General features: G+C 34.2%; 1 protein-coding gene across 1 annotated transcript; it reads right to left on the reverse strand.

Moving 5' to 3' along the window:
* Positions 1-35: 35 nt before the first annotated feature.
* LOC130621766 (uncharacterized) lies at positions 36-1,026 on the reverse strand. The gene is made up of 2 exons (XM_057437108.1): positions 363-1,026; positions 36-217 (listed from the first exon to the last, which is right to left on the reverse strand). The coding sequence occupies exons 1-2, from the start codon at positions 724-726 to the stop codon at positions 93-95; spliced, it is 489 nt and encodes a 162-aa protein (XP_057293091.1). The 5' UTR covers positions 727-1,026; the 3' UTR covers positions 36-92.
* Positions 1,027-21,005: the final 19,979 nt, after the last annotated feature.

A 21,005-nucleotide genomic window follows, 5' to 3' on the forward strand; every position in this document is an offset into this window, starting at 1 on the left:
TATTAATTTATGTCGCAATTGATTGGACAGGAACCTGTTCTCTTTTCGATTTCAAAGACCAGTTGAAATATCTCTAATCGGCAGACGATAATTCATTTACAAGTTTTAGCTGGGTATAAAAGTATCGTTTTCTTACCTGTCTGCGTTGAAGAAGTTGGAGAAACGCTACCAGAATTAAGATTTGTTGGAGACAAGGTGGCCTTCATATCTTTTGTAACTATAGTAAAACATAAACGCGTGTTATCTCATGTGCCCTTGGATCGTTTAGTCGCAGAAAGTTAAAAGAAAGGCACATTCTTTGGCGGTTTTACCGCTTTTCTGTCGGCTTTGGTTTAGATTGCAAGAGCGTTGAATTGAATTACCTTTTTCAAGATATATTTCTGGACCGCGTATAATTCGAATTTTTGGCTTTGCTTTCGGACTTCTCTTGGAAGTCATGGTTATGGCAGATAAAGATGGATCAATTGCGTAAGGCATTTCGGTGGCATAATCTTGCTGTTTTGTGTTATCTTTTGGATCTTCTGAACTAGTTTGATCTTTGGAACACCATCCAACATTAACATAGGCAGATATCTTTAATTTTTGTAGCGCGGCGTTGCTCAGGTCTTGGTCTTTCGGGAGCTTGAGCAAATACTCGATTCTAGCGTCTTTCATCGGGTTGTCGATAACTTGTTTCGTTACGAACTTTGACGGTTTGCTGGACGTGTCAAAAACATTGATAACCATGCAAGAACCATCCGGTATTTGGTCTGGGAATACTTGAGGATAATTAATTCTACCTTCTATTTGAGCTGGGCGCGAGGAATCCTGTGAAGTGTCACCTGCTGCCCCACTTCCGTTTGGATTATCTGATGATACGAAAAGGAAGGTTATGTTTTAGTTTTAGAGGTTGAGAGTTGCGGGTGCTATCGGCAAGGATGTTGTTAATAACGTTTTATGAAGGTGCGTTTTATAAAAATAGCACCAAAAATTAAAAAACTTAAAGGAAAACGTAAAGAGAGGATCGAAACAAATTTATCTGTTTTCAGAGCTGCCCAATATGTGCTACTGAACAGGAGTAATCAAGGCGTTAGATACACAAAATATTTCAAATGGGCTTAGGAACTTCTTCCACGGGTAATATTTTGATCGCAAAAATTCTGCTAAAGCGGAATTTTAGTAAAAAAATTTCAAAATAAAATTCTGCAAAAAAAGAGCTCGCTTTTTCACAAATCAAAACAAAAAATCAAATTTCGATACGTGACAACAAGTTATCTATTTTCAAATCTATCTCATCGTTAACAGATTTAACGAAGAAGTTTGCAAGACTATAGATACAGTTGTCTATTGTTTACTGTTCTCTATTTTCTTCGACTTGCTTACGAGAAATTAACAAATTGGTATTCTATCTTTCCGTTTAAATGAAATAAACAATAAAATTTTGTGACAAAACGGGCAATAAATTGTCGCGATTTATTCTGTTTCTTAACCATTTGTTTATCAGTCTATTTTCTCGAAGTTATTACAATTTACAAGGTTTCTGCAGGAGACGTGTTGCAGTATGGGGCGGACACCATCGTTTAAGATTTTTTCATACGCTATGGCTCTATTATCAATTGATGTGGCAATTGATTGGACAGGAACCTGTTCTCTTTTCGATTTCAAAGGCAAGTTGAAATATCTCTAATCGACAGATGGTAATTTATTTACAAGTTTTAGCTGGGTATAAAAATATCGTTTTCTTACCTGTCTGCGTTGAAGAAGTTGGAGAAACGCTACCAGAATTAAGATTTGTTGGAGACAAGGTGGCCTTCATATCTTTTGTAACTATAGTAAAACATAAACGCGTGTTATCTCATGTGCCCTTGGATCGTTTAGTCGCAGAAAGTTAAAAGAAAGGCACATTCTTTGGCGGTTTTACCGCCTTTCAGTCGGCCTTTGTTTAGATTGCAAGAGTGTTGAATTGAATTACCTTTTTCAAGATATATTTCTGGACCGCGTATAATTCGAATTTTTGGCTTTGCTTTCGGACTTCTCTTGGAAGCCATGGTTATGGCAGATAAAGATGGATCAATTGCGTAAGGCATTTCGGTGGCATAATCTTGCTGTTTTGTGTTATCTTTTGGATCTTCTGAACTAGTTTGATCTTTGGAACACCATCCAACATTAACATAGGCAGATATCTTTAATTTTTGTAGCGCGGCGTTGCTCAGGTCTTGGTCTTTCGGGAGCTTGAGCAAATACTCGATTCTAGCGTCTTTCATCGGGTTGTCGATAACTTGTTTCGTTACGAACTTTGACGGTTTGCTGGACGTGTCAAAAACATTGATAACCATGCAAGAACCATCCGGTATTTGGTCTGGGAATACTTGAGGATAATTAATTCTACCTTCTACTTGAGCTGGGCGCGAGGAATCCTGTAAAGTGTCACCTGCTGCCCCACTTCCGTTTGGATTATCTGATGATACGAAAAGGAAGGTTATGTTTTAGTTTTAGAGGTTAAGAGTTGCGGGAGCTATCGGCAAGGATTTTGTTAATAACATTTTATGAAGGTGCATTATATAAAAATAGCACCAAAAATTAAAAACTTAAAGGAAAACGTAAAGAGAGGATCGAAACTAATCTATCTGTTTTCAGAACTGCACAATATGTGCTACTGAACAGGAGTAATCAAGGCGTTTGATACACAAAATATTTGAAACGGGCTTAGGAACTTCTTCCACGAGTAATATTTTGATCGCAAAAATTATGCTAAAGCGGATTTTTAGTAAAAAAATTTCAAATTTTATATCCTATATAATTGAAATATTTCTACTCAATTTCAAACCGGTAAAAGGTTTAGAGAAATACTAAAAGTTAACAATGCGCATGGTGAGAGCGCTTTTTCAGTGAAATTTTTTGATCATAACGTTTGGTGAAGTTAACCCTTAACATTCGCTTTTTCTGTGTGTATTTATCACTAGCATTTGGAATCTCTATCCCGTTTCGTAAGGTTGGTAATGTGATTTTGTTCGGCCCAGTGGTTTGTCCGCGTTTGCTGTTAACATGCTTTGGAAATATTGCTTCTGGCTGAAGGCACGTAATTGCGAAAAACGAGACAGTAATTCATGAACAAGTTTCGCTGTGTATAAAAAGTATTGTTTTATTACCTGTTTGTGTTGAAGAACTCGGAGAGACGATACCACTATTATGATTTGTTTGAGACAGCGTGGATACAATTTCTTTTGTCACTATGGCAAATACAGATGGGCGGGCATTAAACTAAGAGAATGTGCGACCTGCCGTTGAACGCCCAGTGGCACACATTCAAGGTATGCGGTGTGTCGTAAATCGAGTAAAGCACACACAACGTCATAGTGTTTCAGGTGTAACATATTTTTCAAAATATAACTTCACTGTAAGTTTAGATGAAATAAAAACACTGTTTACATATCGTTATTACCTACAAAAACAATCAGTCAATATTATTTTAATTTGCGAATACGTTCCCGTGAAAGTTTAAAAATTAATCGTGACACCAGCTGAGCACATGTGTATAGGCGTAATACCCTTTTTAAAAAAACATTATCACAACTTCAGTTTAAATAATAACACAGGAAACAGGCTATCGTTAACACCAGGCCGAGCGCTTAGTACAGGTAAACCGTGTTGCACATGAATATAGGCGTAATAACATTTTCCAAAAAAACTTTCTCGCAACTTCGGTTTAAAAAAAATGCAGGAAACAGCCTGTCGTTAACCTATCCATTCAAAAACAACTTTATTTTGCGGAGTAAGGTCTCGTAACAGCAATAAAAGGTGTAGCTACCTAACTTTATTTAGCATAAGAATTATTAAGGATTTTGTTATAGCAAAGCTGCATTTAGCTACTTTCACTTTTTAGTCAGCTGGCAAGAGCTGACTACATAGCCACAATCTCAAGTACAAATAAATGACAATATATCAAACTTAATAAAAAAATTCAAAAAAATAGAAATAAATAAGGCTAGCTATATCTAGAGCTAGCTAGATTAAGAAACAGGATGCTGCCTGGAAATCTACGTTTGTAGCCAAAATCTAAAAATTAGTTTGTTTAAGATGTATACATGGCTAGAAAACGTGATGATATATTTATTTTAACATTTTAAAAAAAACAAAAAACCAATAATCCTATAGATACAAAGTATTTAAAAGAGAAAAAGATCTAAAAGAGACGTACAAACCCAAAGTGATCAATTCCAAACCAAAATGGCCTCCATAAGTGTAGCCCAAACGTAGCATGATTCCTCCGTCGGCATGCTGAGGCCACAAAGAGCTTGGATTGGTTACAAAGTCATTAAAAAACAGGGTCTAGCGGGGTCCAAAATAAAGCTGCAGGGCAGCTGGCATTTTCCGTGAGCCTCGCTACTTGCGATACCATTTTGCATGACAGACGTATGCGTATATTATAATAGACTAGTCGTTGCCCGTGGAAAAATCCACGGGTTCGCCCGTCCTTTATATTTACCCGTCGCAACAAAGTGGATAAAAGTATATCGCATTTGATATTCGTGTTTCCGTAACATCATTTTCTAACTCAGCGGGGGGTCCGCGCAGAGACAGACAGACGGAATACGGCTATTATAATAGAGATACATAAATATTTGAAACAAAGTTTATATCATTTTCTCACAAATTAAAGAAGTAAAATCAATCTTGAAAATTCTGGAAATTCCGCAATAAAAATCCTATTGTGTAAAATTGATAATTTGAATAATAAAGCTTAAGTGGGCCATGTGGGTTTAACATTTCCCTTGAATGCTTAGGTATTAGGTGTTTGAAACTGGCTTTTGCGAGTCAGTGGTTTTTGCGAGTCAGTGGTCTTAAAACAGCCACCATCAGGTGGCTGTTTTAAAACCACTGACTCGCCAACCTTAATTTTGATAACTTTCTTTCCGCAAGCAATTTGTTTCTTTAAAATAATCTTATCTTTTTTTGCACAGCTATTGGCGAACAAAATCAGAATAAGTTCAATTGTTACAGCCATAAAAGCGTCATTTAGTTGCTCAGCAATCCTTAACAGCGCGGTACTTTTTGCCGACTGATTTCCAGATCAAAAATTCATTCTAGAAACTTATTTTTCTTTCAAGAAAACAACAACAAAAGGACAATGAAAACTATATATAAATCAGTCAATTTATTCTTTTTCTTTCATTTTAGCATATTCTATATGTGAAAGTGACTAGATTATTTGCCGACTTCAACTTTTTGTAAACCTTTTCTACCGATAAAGTATAGCGTTGTAGCTTTAGAAACCAAATATTGTCATCTTATTTGGTTCTTTTAGGTCATCTCTCACGAGAAAACTTATGTTGTGTTATGATTCTGCACATAAGAGTCTGCAAAACTATGCACTTTCTTAATTGTGAGATTATCTTAGTGAGGTATTTCAGGTAGAAATGGGTTAAAGCCATTCTATATTATTTCTTTACATCAAGTTAATCAAGGAAAGGGGCGAAGATTTACGGCACTAACTATGTGAACTAAGCACCAACCTCCCTAATCAGTGCGTAACTACCTAATCATAACTAAAACATTCAATCGAGTTTCAAAAATTATTATGAGTGTAAAAAGTTATGGCGAGATTGATTTTATCAACAAGAACGTTTAGGTAATTGATCAGGATAGCCCGGAGGGTAATTTATTTTGCCATAAATTTTATTTACTTGTTTTGGCGAGCTTACTTGAGAAGAATCCGCTGAGTTCATATTTTGTTTGGCTTCTTCGCTTTTCATGTTATTTTCTGCTTGAAGATTGTTTGTTGACGTAACTACAAAATTTCAAAGTATTAATAACAAGTGAGAAAGTAATATGTTGATAAGACCGAATCATCAGATCTTTTAAAGAGCTTTTGATTCACCTAAACTTGATCTCTTTTAACGTTGTAGGTTTGAGATACTGTTCCTTAAAGTAGTAGTAAATTTTTCCAAGTTTTAGAAGCGTAAAAATAAATTATTACGATCCGGAAAGAATGCTACCTATGCACCGTATTGATTTTATTTTATTTCATTTATTTAACGTTGTATACTTACCATGGCTACAAAGGGTCATGTTTAAAACACTGTTATTTCATTTCTACTGACAAAAAAATTGACTCTAAATAAAGTTAAAAGATAGAAGAAAAAAGAATGCAATTAAACAAAAGATACTGGTATGTACATGCCATTTTTATTGAGTTGATAAAACCATAATAGTTATTTACCAAAATGGCGTTATTTTCCACTTTTTGTAAAAATTTCATGAATAAGCTATTGAAATTGTTTCGCGCCTTTTTTTCAGCTGGTACTGGATTTTTGTAGATTTGCACAAAACCGCGGTAATACTTAACGTTTTATTTAAGCAGAATCTATTTCCTCTGTTAAACCTATGAACAGTTTATTACCGGAGTTTATTCTCGTGTTTTTAGGTAAAAATATAAGTAACTGTATTCTTTAAGGCATACCTTGTTTTAATTGGATATCTGGTCCACGGAAATCTTGTTCGACATTTTGGCTTGTTCCAAGCTCAACTGGAATTGAGAAATAGTCTTGTGGTTTAGCCGTTTTGGAAGGATCTTCTGAGATAGCTTGTTTTTCTGCACACCAACCGAGAGTGACAAGAGCGGAAAGTTTAAATAATTTCAAGTTTGTTATATCTTCTGTCATGGGTAGATTTAGTTTGTATTCAGTGTTTACTGTTGGTACTGGTTCTTTTATCAGTTCTTGAGTGATCATTCTAGCTGGTTTTACATTTGTATCGAAAAGATTCACAACTAAACAAGATCCTGTTGGCAGCAATTCAGGAAAAACTTTAGGATATGTTATTCTACCAAATATTTGATTTTTTTGTTCAGTCGTTTTTTTGTTCGCATTTTGAGCAACATGTATGGATGAGTTATCAGATGCCGCTTGTCCTTCTTCAGTAGTTCGAATTCCAGTTTTCGACTGATCTGTTTTCGTAAGAAGAAAAAATAATGTACAATGTAAAAGAACATTCTCATAGAACAGCTAATTCTTTACTTTTTGACGATAAATTCTGATAAGAAGTGGACAAATTTCGTGACATAGTACGAACATTTTATCGGCGAACAGTACTAACCTTTCAAAATGCTAAATTGCTGCTTTTGTCACTCCCCGACATACTTTTTTGATAAGATAAGAATCAAAGATAAGGACACTTACTTGAAATAATTGTTAAAAATAATAATTCTTTAATCAAAATTGTTAAATATAACAAACAGTTAAATAAATAAGGAAAAAGGCAAATATTCAATACAAAGCAATGTATAACATGTTTTCAAAATATAAACAATTACTTAGACAACACGTTTTTCTTAAAGAACCTACAACCCTGAAAATAATATTTGTGGAAAAAGCCGGTTTTTGGCCATTTCTCGAGATGACCAAACAGAATCACTTGGTCAGTACTCTGCGCTGGTAGGCTGCAACATTTTACTTTGGTAGAGATGTAGGCCAAGTAAACATCTTCGAAAAATGCGTTAGCTGCACTTTGAAAATGCTTGCATTTTAGAACAATGCGCTATACGACCCGGAAGATCCAAAAACCCGGGAAATAGCACATGTTGGCTTTGGCCTTGATCCGAATTCCGCTTGTGAACACTGATAATTGAACTTTTACAAATTCAGGATGCGTGTGACTTACAAAGAAACGGCTTTCTCAATTGCTTGTGGTCACGAGCTTTAAAATTCCGCCCTCGTTTTCATTAATTTGCGATTAAGTTTACGCTTGTGAATTTTATGTGGTATAAAATATGCCTGCAATTAAATGTTCCCAAAGGTTTTAATTTAAAAAACATCAAACTTTGCTCAGCTTAATTCACAATCTTCGCCAACATTAATATTTACCAGAGAAATTCCACCGCTTAAAAAGAATGGCAAACAAGGGAGGACATAACCAACGAATCGGGATAATAGTAACAATAATGAACCTCACTTTTATTTGATTCTTCAACTTCATCCTTCTGTGAAACTAAAAAATAGCAAGGCATGAACTTTACAATTTTTTCATACTTATTCTACTCAACTGCTATTTTTAAAGTCTTTTTTTATTTACCTCTTTTTATGAATATATCAGGCCCCTTAAATATTCCTTTCGATCCTCCTGTAAAGTCAACAGAACCAAGAGTATAAAAGCCGGGCGTTGAATAATCAGTTTTCTTTACCACCCCGTCTTGATTTGTTGTGTTTTCCGAACACCAGCCAACATTAAGCAAGGCAGAGATCTTGAACTCGCGAAACCTATCCAAGGATATCTCAACATCTTGGGCGATTTTTAGAGAGTATACAATGTTGGTAGTTTTCAAAGGATCGTATATAATTTCTTTTGATACCCAATTTCTTTTGTCGTCGCTTTCAAATAGCCTTATAACCATGCATGACTCTTTTGGTAGTCCATCTGGTATTTCTTGTGCATACCATATGTTTCCTTCTATATATCTCAAGTCGTTTGTTGACATATTCGTGCCTAATGTTGCAGGTTCCGCTACTATAAGATTGTAAGCAAAAGTAAACTTAAATACAATGTATTTCAGTCCATATTGCCAAGAATCGGAAAATGGTCAAAATTTAATCTGCTTAGAGGAAGTAACTAATACTACGGACACGTTTCAATCTGGCAAGATGTAGTTTATGATCTATTGTTTAACACTTTTAACTTTTTTGTGGTTTTGTCAGGAAGGTCGAAAATATTTCGGATCTATAAGAAGAGTGGATAAAATCTTTTCTAAATTTTTAACCACGATCATTACCACACTGACTTTTACAAGGGGAGGGCAGGAAATATCATTGTATTACCAGCGCCTAATCCCTGTCTGAATCGCAGGGATAAGGCGTAAGAGACTAAAATGTCAAGTAACAGACTTTGTATTTACCAAAAAATGTACAAAAACTTAAAGTGATTATGAACCGGTTAAAATGCTCACATTCCTTATATCCCGCGCACACTTTAAAAATCCGGCAAACGCATTTTGCGCAATGAACAGACCAGCGCACTTTGCTCGCTGGTTCAATACTTTTTTTCGAAAAGTATATTACAAAGAAATATTTCAGCAAGACTCATTCTGGATGAAAACATGACCAAGGCTGGAGAAGATAAAAATTCTAGATATATCTATATGTTCGATTCTGTAAATTACACACATACCGGAAAAATAGCCATTTTTGTTTTTCGCAAGCAAGCAATGACAGAAATACTGGTTCTAACACAAAACAAGTTTTACGTATGGATAGTTGAAAGAATAGTTAGGAAAAAATTCTACTACTGACCTTGCAATGAATTGATTAGCATTTGATCGCCGTTAAAGATTGGATCTGTCTGTTGCTTTGAACCTTCTAAAAAGAAAAGTGGCAAAAACGGCAAAAGGAAATAAATTTAACCTTTCAAATTTAATCAATTCATAGAATAGATGTGTCAGCTGCTATTCATGGTTACAGTCTCTTTAATAATACCAATATTACGTCTGTCCGTTCAAAGGGGTTACCGATATTCCTTTGATCTTTCCGCGAATTTTTAGAAACCAGGTGGTTGTTTAATCGAAAATCTTATTATTGATAAATAAATTCTATAAATAAATTTACTTCCTTAAAAAATTTAATTACTTTATTAACCTCTAATTAGAAGAATAAATTAAGTGATTGAAATAAATGCATCATTTAATACGCGATTTTCAATAATAATTACCCCCGTGATCTCAATCGCCGATTCTGCTCAGGAGCCACAGAAAACAAATAGGACAGTTTAAACTAACTTTGTTTTGAACACACGTTGTATACCAATCAAAACGCCTGATTCTTTAAAAAAACAATCCAACATTTTCGCGGCCTGGACATGCCAACGAAGAAATATCATAAAGGCAATTTTAATTTTGAAAGTGGTTGTGGTCAGTAGTGTTAGGTTTGTTGATCTGTTTGATATTTTTGTCTCCTAAAAAAGCTTTTTATTTTTGTAATATTTGTTTTTTGTATCTTTTTACATCTTAAAATAAATATATTATCACGTTTTTTAGCCATGTATAAATCTTAAACGCACCAGTGTTAGGATTTTTGGCTAGGAACGAAGATTTTTAAGGACCATTCTACAGCCAGCTAGCTAGCTAGCTTTGTTATTACTATTTAGTTTATTATAAAAGATTTCTGTCCTAGCCAATATTATTTATTTATGATAAAGTTGTGTCTATCTAGCTACCTCCTTAGCTACATCTGGCTAAAAAGTGAAAGTAGGCAAATGCAGTTTGGCTGCAACACAATTCTTATGCTAAATGCAGTTAGGCAGCTAGCTAACACTTTTATTACGGTTATGAAAACTTATGCTGGAAAATAATGTTTATGTAAGTAGATTTCTTGTTTGCTGACTATTTTATTTTTGGTCTGCCCTTTGATTAAAATTCTCCAAACAATTTATAATGAAAAATTATTTATATTTACTCGAATTTATTCCTTTGTAAATTTTTATCTTTTGATCTTACAATACAACACTGAAGATGAGACTACTATTTTTTTGCTGAAATTTTTTTTATTATTGTTATTATTATTATTACTATTTTTTTTTTAAATGCGATCATTTTCCCATTTGTAAATTTTGCTAAGCTTAAAAAGTCGATTGAGACTCAGTATAGTATGTTCTCAGCCTCACAACAATTTTAATTTGCGCACAAGTACATAACACGCCGAAAATTAAAGTTGTTATACCCAAAAAAAGCGAAAAATGGACTAAGTAGACTCAAAATAATTTAAAAAAAATTATTTGTTACGAATGTAAATGAAAAATTGGTAGTTTTTATTTTCGAAGACTCTATTGTCGTTCAACTGTAGCTATGTATTACGCCAAAATTAAACTGGCACCCATTCTATTAGGAGCGGATAGGGGCACCGGTATTTTAAAAACATTTTTTAACTAAATTAATTTTTTAACTTTAACTAAAAATGTATCTTCGGAAAAGGAACATTCATAAGTTTTAGAAGTTGTTTCAAGAAAGACGACTGAAAGTGTTGTTAACTTTTTCAAATATATCGCATGCTGTCCGTTCAACAGGAATACGTTTTATAGATTTCTAAAATTTGTTGATAAAACATCAAATCTTGCATGATTTTCATTTCACGTTCGTTCTGCATGTTGTTATTGTTAATTCTTGATGACTATTGGCGAAATTACGCCAAAAGTCACCGAATTCCCCGATGGATTACTTCAGAAAGATTCCACTTTGCTATCCAGAAACCACTTTAATTTTGAGTCATGCAGTTTGCAAAATACAGACAACAAGTCCGGAGCCAGTAAGAATACCTGGTTATTGAATTCAGCCTTGTATATATTCTTCTTTAAGCACAGATTGCGTTAAGCATGGGTTAACATTAAATTACCATCTTACTCAATATTATTAGGGGGATGACGTCAGTAAGTATATCTAAATCTAAATCGAATATTCCCAAAGCATAAAAATAAAATTAAACATATAGCTGGATCCGTTGTGTGCATCGTTCTTGTAATGTGACCATAGCAATATGCAATGTGAACATAATTTGCGGAATATAGCTTTATCGGATGAGCGTTTCCTAAGGACTTTAATCTGAGTAACTTTATAAGCATGAATCATAGCATTTTGGCATGGAGAAAGAAAGGCTAGATATTACCCATACACCTCAAAGTTTTCGATATGAAATATAAACAGGTATGTATTACCTGTAGTGTAAGATGAAACCATGTTTGCTTTTAATGATTCCACAACATTCTCAGATTGTACTAGATTTGCTGAAAGAAATACTGCTTCCAGAAATATTATTATCCATTTAAAACACATGCTTTTTAAATCTTATTTGTTAATACAACTCTAATGTTTTGGAAAACATGATGCAAAAATTTGTTTGTTTCACGGCTATGTGAGAGTTTCTGCTTCACTGTGTTCGTTTGACAGGCTGCGCTCACTTCGGCATTGTTAATAAGTAAACACATTATTCACACACTGGTTTGCTCGTACAATAATACTGTGTTTACACTTGAGCACTTGTACGGATTTAAAGCAAGTATCCGAAATAAAATGAAAACGTAATAGTTTAAAAACGGAACAGCTTTCTTCACTTTCATTTAATTTCACTGATATACAAAAACACCCTTTTTTATAAACAATTAACTTTTAGCACTTCGCCTTACACATTGTTTTAGCTACTTGGGAAAAACTCTCCAAAACCTTTTTAGTTATTGTATACCTGGGATTACACGGATTGTTTATTTCCAAAGTTTTTTAAAATGAGTCAAAAGTGTTTTAATTCAGAACATTAAAATTTGCAAAATATCCGTTCAAAGTGCCGCTGTTTAAATCAAAGTTGCAAGGATTTTATCTCTCACAAACTATATACTTACGACTTGAATTCGCACCATGAAAATTGTTTTATATTTGACCAACTATTTGCCAAGCAAATAGTTTAAACTTCGATTATATTATTGTCCCTTGTGAATTGTTTAGAGCAATGACATTTTTTAGGGTGATTGTTTGAAATTTGGAATTATTTATAATAAAGCTGCGTTTACATTTGACCAAATTTATTTGAATTCTTAAGTGAAGTTTATAAAAATAGAAATTTTACTTATTGCGTTTACACTAGATTTCGCAAATTCATATGGATTCAGCGTAAAATCTCTTGAATTTCTTGAATGCGTATTAAACTGACAACTCCGATATATATTAGGAAGGAACGAAAATATTCGGACGGAAAAACTTTCGGATTTTTTTGTGTTTGAAAATTTTCCGTCCGAAATTTGTGTCTGCCGAAGGTTTTTTTGACCGAAAATTTTGTTTTTTCGAAATTTATTCAAGAAGGACCAATGCATAGAAACTATATATATGGTATTTAGGAAGACAATAAAAAATGCAATTTTTAAACTTAATATTTTTGTTGTTTTCACATTTGGCTGAGGCTCTATCTATAAAGTTGGATCCTGAAGACCCTTTTTTACATCTTGATTAAATATACTTTAAAGGAAGAAATTTTTGCGGAAGAAATTTTCGCGAGGCTAAAAAATCGCGAAATTTTTGGAATTTATTTTCGCGAATAGCCTCTCCTAAGATTTTTCGCGGGAATATATTTTCGCGAATGAACACTTTCGAAATTTTTCGCGAGAAAAAATTTTCGCGAATGGCCTATTTTTAAAATATTTCGCGAGAATAAACTTTTGCGAACGAAGACATTTTTGATTTTTTCATACGTACCTAATTTATAAAAACGTGTTTTTTATACAAAAAGCAGTTATATAAATGACAGCTGATTTGAGAATGTAAGTTTTTCAAAACACAAAATAAACTATATATAAACAAGTTTTACAGGGAAAACCTTTCGTATTAACGAGTAACAAAAATATTTGTTCTAACAGTGTCATTGTTCATCTTCCATGCTTTCAAAAGCGTCAAAAGCAGATCTTTCTCACACAAAATCACAATCCTCATCTTCGTCGTCTTCACCGCTATCGTCATTTTCGTCGTCGTCGGCTCTTTCAGAGTATCCAATCTGCTTTTCTTCCAAGGTCAAACCACAAACCGATTGAAGCTGCTGGTTCTCCACTGGACTGCTTTCACATAACGGGTCGATCTCCTGAAATGGGTCGATTGGAGGGAGATTCTTGCTACCCAGCTGAATCGCATCAGTAATTTCCGCTGCTCTCCATCCACTTTCAATGATACTTTTTCCTTTGCTGGTAGTCATCTCATCATAAAAGTCGACAACCCATTGAGCATGTAGGGGTTTGAGAGTAGTTAAACGCAGCTTAACATCTACTTCATCAATTTTGACCACATCATTAAGCTGCTTTGAAATTTGATCAGCGTACCAGGTGCTGAATTTATTTCTCAAGAAGCGCTTTGCATGTCCATTGACAGTTAAATCTAATGGTTGATAAAACTTGGTCATATTTGCTGGTACATTGACGACACATATGTGGTTTTCCTTGATCTTATTGAGGACTTCGCTCGTCATTTGGCCAGTAAATACATCCATGATAAGCAACCTTTTTGATCAGGAGGTAGCTTGAGTGTTGCTCGTTCTTCTTTTAGGTAGGGCGAAATGATTTCTTCAATTATTTTGATTGACTCTGTCGTGTTAGAGTAGTGAGTGGGGTTTGCACTCAAACTGAAGCCGTCTGGAAACTTGAAGCGAGGTAGACTCTGTTCCGTCTTTCCCCCGTAGATCAGCTGGATAGGCAAAAACTTATTTGTAAACGTTATTCCAAATGTTCCAGTAATCGATCGTTTGTCGCTAGCAGCTTCCATGACTACGGACGCTGAACCACGTTTGGCTAGGGTGAAATTACCAGTTGGGACATATTTTAGGGGTGTTTGGTCAATGTTGATGATCATGGAGTGTGGTATGTTATGCTTTTCAATAAGGGTGACGATCTCATGGTGAAACAAAAATTCCATTTCTTTCCTGGCACCGTCAGGAATATTAACCTTCGAAGAAGTCTTCATCCGCCGAACGAACCCCATACGCTTGAATAAGCTTTTTGCCCAACTTGATGAATCGACATCAATGTTTCCAACGGCGCCCGGATACCTTGACATAAGAGCTTTGGCTGTAGCCTTGGCCAAGCTTGAAGTTACGAGGGCTCCACGGGAGCTAACAGCCTTGATGTAAGATTGAACCATTCCATCAATTTCTCCAAGTAGCAGTGGACGACCTACTGGCTTCGAGTATTTGGACACAGATTTCACAACTTCACGTTTTTCTTTCGAAGCGATTTTTATCTCCTTCACGACTTTCTCTTTGAACGATCGAATTGTGCTCTCTGTGAGCCCAAAAGCTGCGACTTGAACTTCCGTAGCGCAGCACTGTTGCCATTTTTACGTGCGTAGTCGCCCAGGGGCGGATCTAGGGTTAGGCAGCCTAGGCAATTGCCTAAGCCTAGTTTTGTGAACTAGAAAAAAAATTCTCTATAGATAGAATAATCTATAAAAAAAACTAAATTATTTTTATCAATTTATTTTTGGCATCCGCCGATTTCGACTATGACGATGCGCGGCGTGCGTGTTTTATTTTACTCAAATAAGCAAACCCGGGGCGATCTTAGGCAAAATGTCTATTCGCCTAAAACGTCCGCGGGTTTTAAAGTTCCGAATGAATGAAAATCACAGATGGAAGAAAAAACGCCTAAAACGTCCGCGGGTTTTCAAGTTCCAATGAATGAAATTCTGGAATGTGAAGAAAAAACGCCTAAAACGTCCGTGGGTTTTAAAGTTTAAACGCCTAAAACGACCACGGGTACGGTTACATGGAGTGGATGTTTCTTTTTCAACATGGTTTACCTGGATCAGGTCCAATTGCAGGGAGCACTTCAAATGTCTAGAATATTAAAGCAATTGTATGCCACCTAAGTTAAATAAAGAAGTTTTGAATTTGGAAACCTTTTCAGATATTGAAAGGATTGGAAATGCTGGAGAGAAGTATTTTGGCCACGTGTGCCGTGTTGTTGTCTCAAACCAAACCTTTATCTTCCTCTGCAAGAGACAATAAATTCAGTAATACTTGAAATATTTTAGTTTTAGCTGCTCCTGAATTTTAGGCACTTTTGTGTCAAGAACTATTCTTAAAAGTGGTAAACCACCAGATGTTCTTACAAAACGTGTAATTTAAATCTTTTTCTTATCAAAACAAAAGGTTTTAACTTGGCCTTGATCAAATGCATTGTTTATAAACATAAAAGCCCAATGCTAAACGAGATAGCTAACTGAGGCAATTTATGTCAACACTGTCTTGGCGGTCGAGAGATGTTTTGATGTGTATGTTAAATTCGGTATAGAGTATTACTAGCTACCTGTATGTGTATTAGTTGGAATTTTGTTATTTTTTTTTCTTTAACGTCTTAAGGGTCACTGGCTTCGTGTAGGCTTTGTGTAGCCGTTTATGCAACTGTGTATCTTTGTTTCTGTTAGGGAGAGAATACATTCTTGTAAGATAACTAAGGGACAGCTCTTTCATGAACGCAAAAGTCCAAGCTAAATGTTAATAGATCTGCAGATCCCCTTTCCCTCCCCTAAACATCAAATCAGAAAAGGTAATCTTTGAATGTTGTCAGTCCTTGAAACCATAAGCACTCGGCCATGTGTCCCTGCTAAGCAGGTAGACACTAAAAGTTATTAATACTTTCTGTTCTCTAAGAAATCGATGTATACAGTATGAGATATAATTAAACGGCAAAGGATTCTACCTCGTCCCACCGCCAAATTTATACGCTTAGCATATACTTTTTTATTGTGATTGTCCCTAAGAACTTTGACTTTGTGGGAACTTTTAAACAGTGCATTTTATATGCAACATCCCACTGCTCATTTTAAAACTTTTAAGAACACGAGAAGATCTCTTTGACTTTCCCATGTTACTTTTAATTGTAATAAAATTGCTAAAAACAAAAGAATGAAGCAATACCTAATCTAAGAATAGTCCAAGTTTGTTTTATAATATTTCTTATTCTCATCTTGCTGAGCAATACAACGTATATAATTTTGTTTTAGGATAAGATATTTTGATGTCACCCTGGTACCTAAGATGAATATTCTTCTAACAACGAAAATCACCATCAATTAAAAGAACACAGATTTGTTAATCCTTATAATATTGGAAAACTGTAAACAATGGATATATATCTGGTATAATCCACAAAGTTGTGTTTCATAAGAGGAACTAAGAAGGTGAAAAAAATCAATCAAAATAACTTGTATTTTGATGTCACCCTGGTACCTATGATGAATATTCAAGTAAATAACACAGAAGATTTGTTCTGAATCCTTATAATATTGGAAAACTGTAAACAATAGATATATATCTGGTATAATCCACAAAGTTGTGTTTCATAAGAGGAACTAAGAAGGTGAAAAAAATCAATCAAAATAACTTGTATTTTGATGTCACCCTGGTACCTATGATGAATATTCAAGTAAATAACACAGAAGATTTGTTCTGAATCCTTATAATATTGGAAAACTGTAAACAATGGATATATATCTGGTATAATCCACAAAGTTGGTGAAAAAAATCAATCAAAATAACTTGTGAATATTCAAGTAAATCATAGAAATGATTTTCACGTAAAACATATACAGATCGAAACAAGAATTGCATGTTAAAAAACGTTCTGTTACAGACTGTAAACTAACAAAATGTCATGTCAACTTATGGGTATGAGTAGGATTTGTATATATGTTGCTTTTTATATGAGAATCTTCATAATTGGCTTATAGTTACTAAAACTTTCTTAAAGATTTTACAGTATTAAAATATTTTTTAAACATAGTTGACAGGGACATGTAAGGGTAAATAATATGAGACATGTTAAATGTTTTGATGTTATTTTTCTAATTTCTAACTCTTTTCTGGCTTAATAAACTGCCTTTCTCTTGTGGGAATTTCATAGCATTAAAATTAATGCTTAATAGAAATTGGTGCAAAACTACACCAGTAACCCTAATGCTTAACTGTATTAACTTCATGAAGAGGTGATTACTATATACTTTTTGTACACGTTTATTATATGTTGCGATCTTACACTGTAAGTCTAACTGGAAATCTTTCATTCTTTTATATGCTGGTTTTCTTTGTGCATTTGCAGGTTCTTAACACAGACTATAATTTTCCAAACAATATTTCTACGTTGCACTACTGTTGACTATCTATTCCTAAAATTGTCTTGTAATGTAATTTTTTGTTGTATTGTTAGTTATTAGACTTATTGCATGTTTTGAAATGAAGCAAATCCCCAACTTATTACTTGTTCTCGTATTATGTGCGTAAAACGAAAAAAGATGCTAAGATACTTAATACCAGTATGTGATTCAAAGAAATTATGGAAACGCTAACCCTGTTTCAAATCGAATTTGCTAACCGGACGCATTTTCCATCCTCATGTTTTAACAAGGATAAAGTGGTAAAACTACGGGGGTTACTGTTATTTGTTTGGCTATAAAGAAACTTTCGTTTCTAATCTAGAAGGATTCTTAATAACTAAAAACCTTACTTTTGGGAAAATTTTAGTTCCTTTTACAGCAAAAACACAAAACGGCCGATTTACCTCGTACAACACCACAACCCTTGACATTACTTTGCCAAAAAATCTATGAAATTTTGCCTAACCAAAAAAAATTCCTAGATCCGCCCCTGTCGCCAATCGTAAATCGGTCTTTAGGTTGCCATTTTACGTAAGTCTTTCTTTCCTTCGCCTCCTTAGCTTTTTCCGAGATTGCTTGCACATCAACTACACCGAGGCCATCGACTTCAGGCAAGGATTTAGAGGTAGTACCTAAAAATAAAAATAAAGGATTTTGTAGAATAATTTTTTAAAATATACCCTGCAATAATTTCATGATAATTCATTTGGTACAAGAGCTTTTTGCTGGCAACGAAAAATATAACACTAACCTGCAGAAGGTTCAGGAGGAGCAATGTTCTTTTCTGTAGTACTGTTTTCTTTAAGCTTATCTTCTAAAGCTTTTTTAAGCTTTTGACTTTTTCGAAGGAAAGACATGGTTGATCCTTCTCATCCAAAAAACTGTTTGTTTCCTTTTTCAAATCACACAGAAACAAAACACAACAAAAAAATTATGTGAAATACTTTTTCGATTGCAAACCGGGGGTATTAATAGAGTGGAAATCTTCTTTTGAAAATATAGTTTGCATCTCTTATCTTAAAAAAAAAGAAGAAAAGCTCACAAAAACATTTCGAAACTAAATTTAAAAAAAAAACATGTATTTTGGTAAAAAAAACGTCTTTGATGTTTATATTCTAAAGAATTAAGATTTAGAACAACATAACCCCCGGCATAAATTGACTTATCCTTGTGTGTATTCGAATACGCCTCTTCTTTTATGTTTGGATCGAATCAGTCTAGACGGTTTCGAATTTAGCAGACACCTCTTTTAGACAAAATCGAAGACAAATCATCTTTGTCATCACTTATGTGTACAACTTTCTTGCATCATGTCTTCGACAGAAAAATTTTTAAAATTTTCTTCAGCTGTAAGAGGTTTCCATTATTATCAGAGATTATGGTTCCCAAGAGAAGAAGAAACACTTAATTGCTATTATGAACAAGACAACGCATTTGATCTGTTTGCTATAAAAACCGAACAGTGCGATTCTGGAACAACAGTGGGACACTTACCCAGAGAAATTTCTAGGATAACAAAGTTTATTCTAGACAGGGGTGCAAGGATTACGGCTACTCTAACGTCAACAAATTATCGTCGATCTCCATTGGTTCAAGGAGGATTGGAAATCGCATGTGAAGTCACTGTGAGAATGCCAGCTACAATAAAAAACCACATGATTTTGGATCGTTATAAAGAATTGCTGAATGATTATTATATCGAACCAAAAGATGAAGAAATTCTCGGAAATTTTCTAGCACTTTCAACTACTAATGCTTCTCCACCAGAAAAAGAAACTGCTCCGAAAAGAAAGAAGAAAAAAACCACAACAAACGTCAATGAGAATATCCCGGACATAAGGGTTATGTTCCGTCGCCAACAAAAAAATCACAATAAACAAAACAGGGACGACGCCAAAGCCGAAACAGTAATTGTAATAGATTAAACAAAACAAAAAGAAAATTTTTAAAAGATATCGAAAAACTGTTTACGTTATTACTTCCTAATGCTTTCATTTTTTAGAGTGAGAAGTGCCATAAATAAAACCTTGCACATTTTTCTCAAACTTTTCCCCAATAAGGTATTTGTTATGTTGCAAAAAAATTTTTTTCGCGGGAATTTATTTTCGCGAATCAAGCATACTTGAAAATTTCGCGGGAATTTATTTTCGCGAACGACCCCTTTTGATTTTTTTCGCGGGACTTTATTTTCGCGATTTTGGCCAAAATTCGCGAAATCGCGAAAATTTCTTCCGCGAAAATTTCTTCCTTTAAAGTATGTGCATTTGTGTCATTTCCAGTAATTACTTTTGAAATTTAGTTAAAATTCCTTCAAAAGACTTACCCATGTAATTTTTGACTTCATAAATCTTGTCCGAAAATTTTTCCGCTGAAATAAAAAAAAATTTCCAAAAGTTTTTCCGCCGAAACATTTTCCGCTGAAATTTTACTTCTAAATGTTATACAAAGGTGGTAATTTGGAAATAAACACAATAATTCCCTTTAAACTGTCACTGCTATATTCATATTGAGATGAGGTTATGAATGTTTTCTCATACCTTTTCCAATCGATGCAGGCACGTTCTGTGATGATAATTTTTTTTTGGAGATGGTAGCTATATTACTACTTGTTTTTACCTTTAATATTGTATGCACACTTTATTTATTTACGTAAATATATTTTGTATAGATTTTCTTTCAAATATAACATTTTAACAAAAAAGCACACTCTGTTCTAAAACGTTGCATTAGCACAGAGCAGACTTTCCTAATCTTTTATGACATTTTTTCGTAGCTTCTGCACTAAGAATAAACCATAAGGGTAAGTGAAAGACGTGAACTTTTCAGGTAGCTTCTCTCGTTTAGAGAGAATTACCGTTAAGTTAAACTGGCAAATGATGTTTTTTTGCGCAAGATGATTTTGTTTAGCATAGCAAACAACATACATGGCAGATAGGTCTTAAAGGTTCTGTTTTCTATTAGATAAAACGATTTTTAAACAGGTAGTATTTAGCGGGTTTTTTGATAACCTTTTATAAGGTAAGTTTGGGGAACTTTTTGAATTAAAAACGAAACTTCCTTCCAAGCACAGGCACTTTCTTCAGCTTGTGCAAGGACTTCTAAAAACCTGCCAGCACGAAACATTTATTTTTTTATTCCTCCGTTATAATTGATGGACAATTAGAAAAATAGTTTAGTGGTTAAACTTTTATTTTTTAAACTATGGTCGAAACTTCCAAAAATGGGGATGCAGTTAATCAACAACCAATAAAAAAAAGGTTGAAATTTGGCTTTGAACAGTACTTTTTTGCTCCATCCACCCCCTATTTTGAAATTAAATATCCCGTACTGGAATTGTAATGTAGAGTCCCAGGACAAGCTTAATTAACAG

The sequence above is a fragment of the Hydractinia symbiolongicarpus genome, chromosome 12 (assembly GCF_029227915.1).
Source record: "Hydractinia symbiolongicarpus strain clone_291-10 chromosome 12, HSymV2.1, whole genome shotgun sequence".
Classification (NCBI taxonomy): domain Eukaryota; kingdom Metazoa; phylum Cnidaria; class Hydrozoa; order Anthoathecata; family Hydractiniidae; genus Hydractinia; species Hydractinia symbiolongicarpus.

Coding starts and splice junctions, on each gene's coding strand:
- LOC130621766 (XM_057437108.1), bottom strand. CDS start 726: ATGGTTATCAATGTTTTTGACACGTCCAGCAAACCGTCAAAGTTCGTA. Junction 218..362: donor AGAAATATATCTTGAAAAAG/GTAATTCAATTC, acceptor GTTTTACTATAG/TTACAAAAGATATGAAGGCC.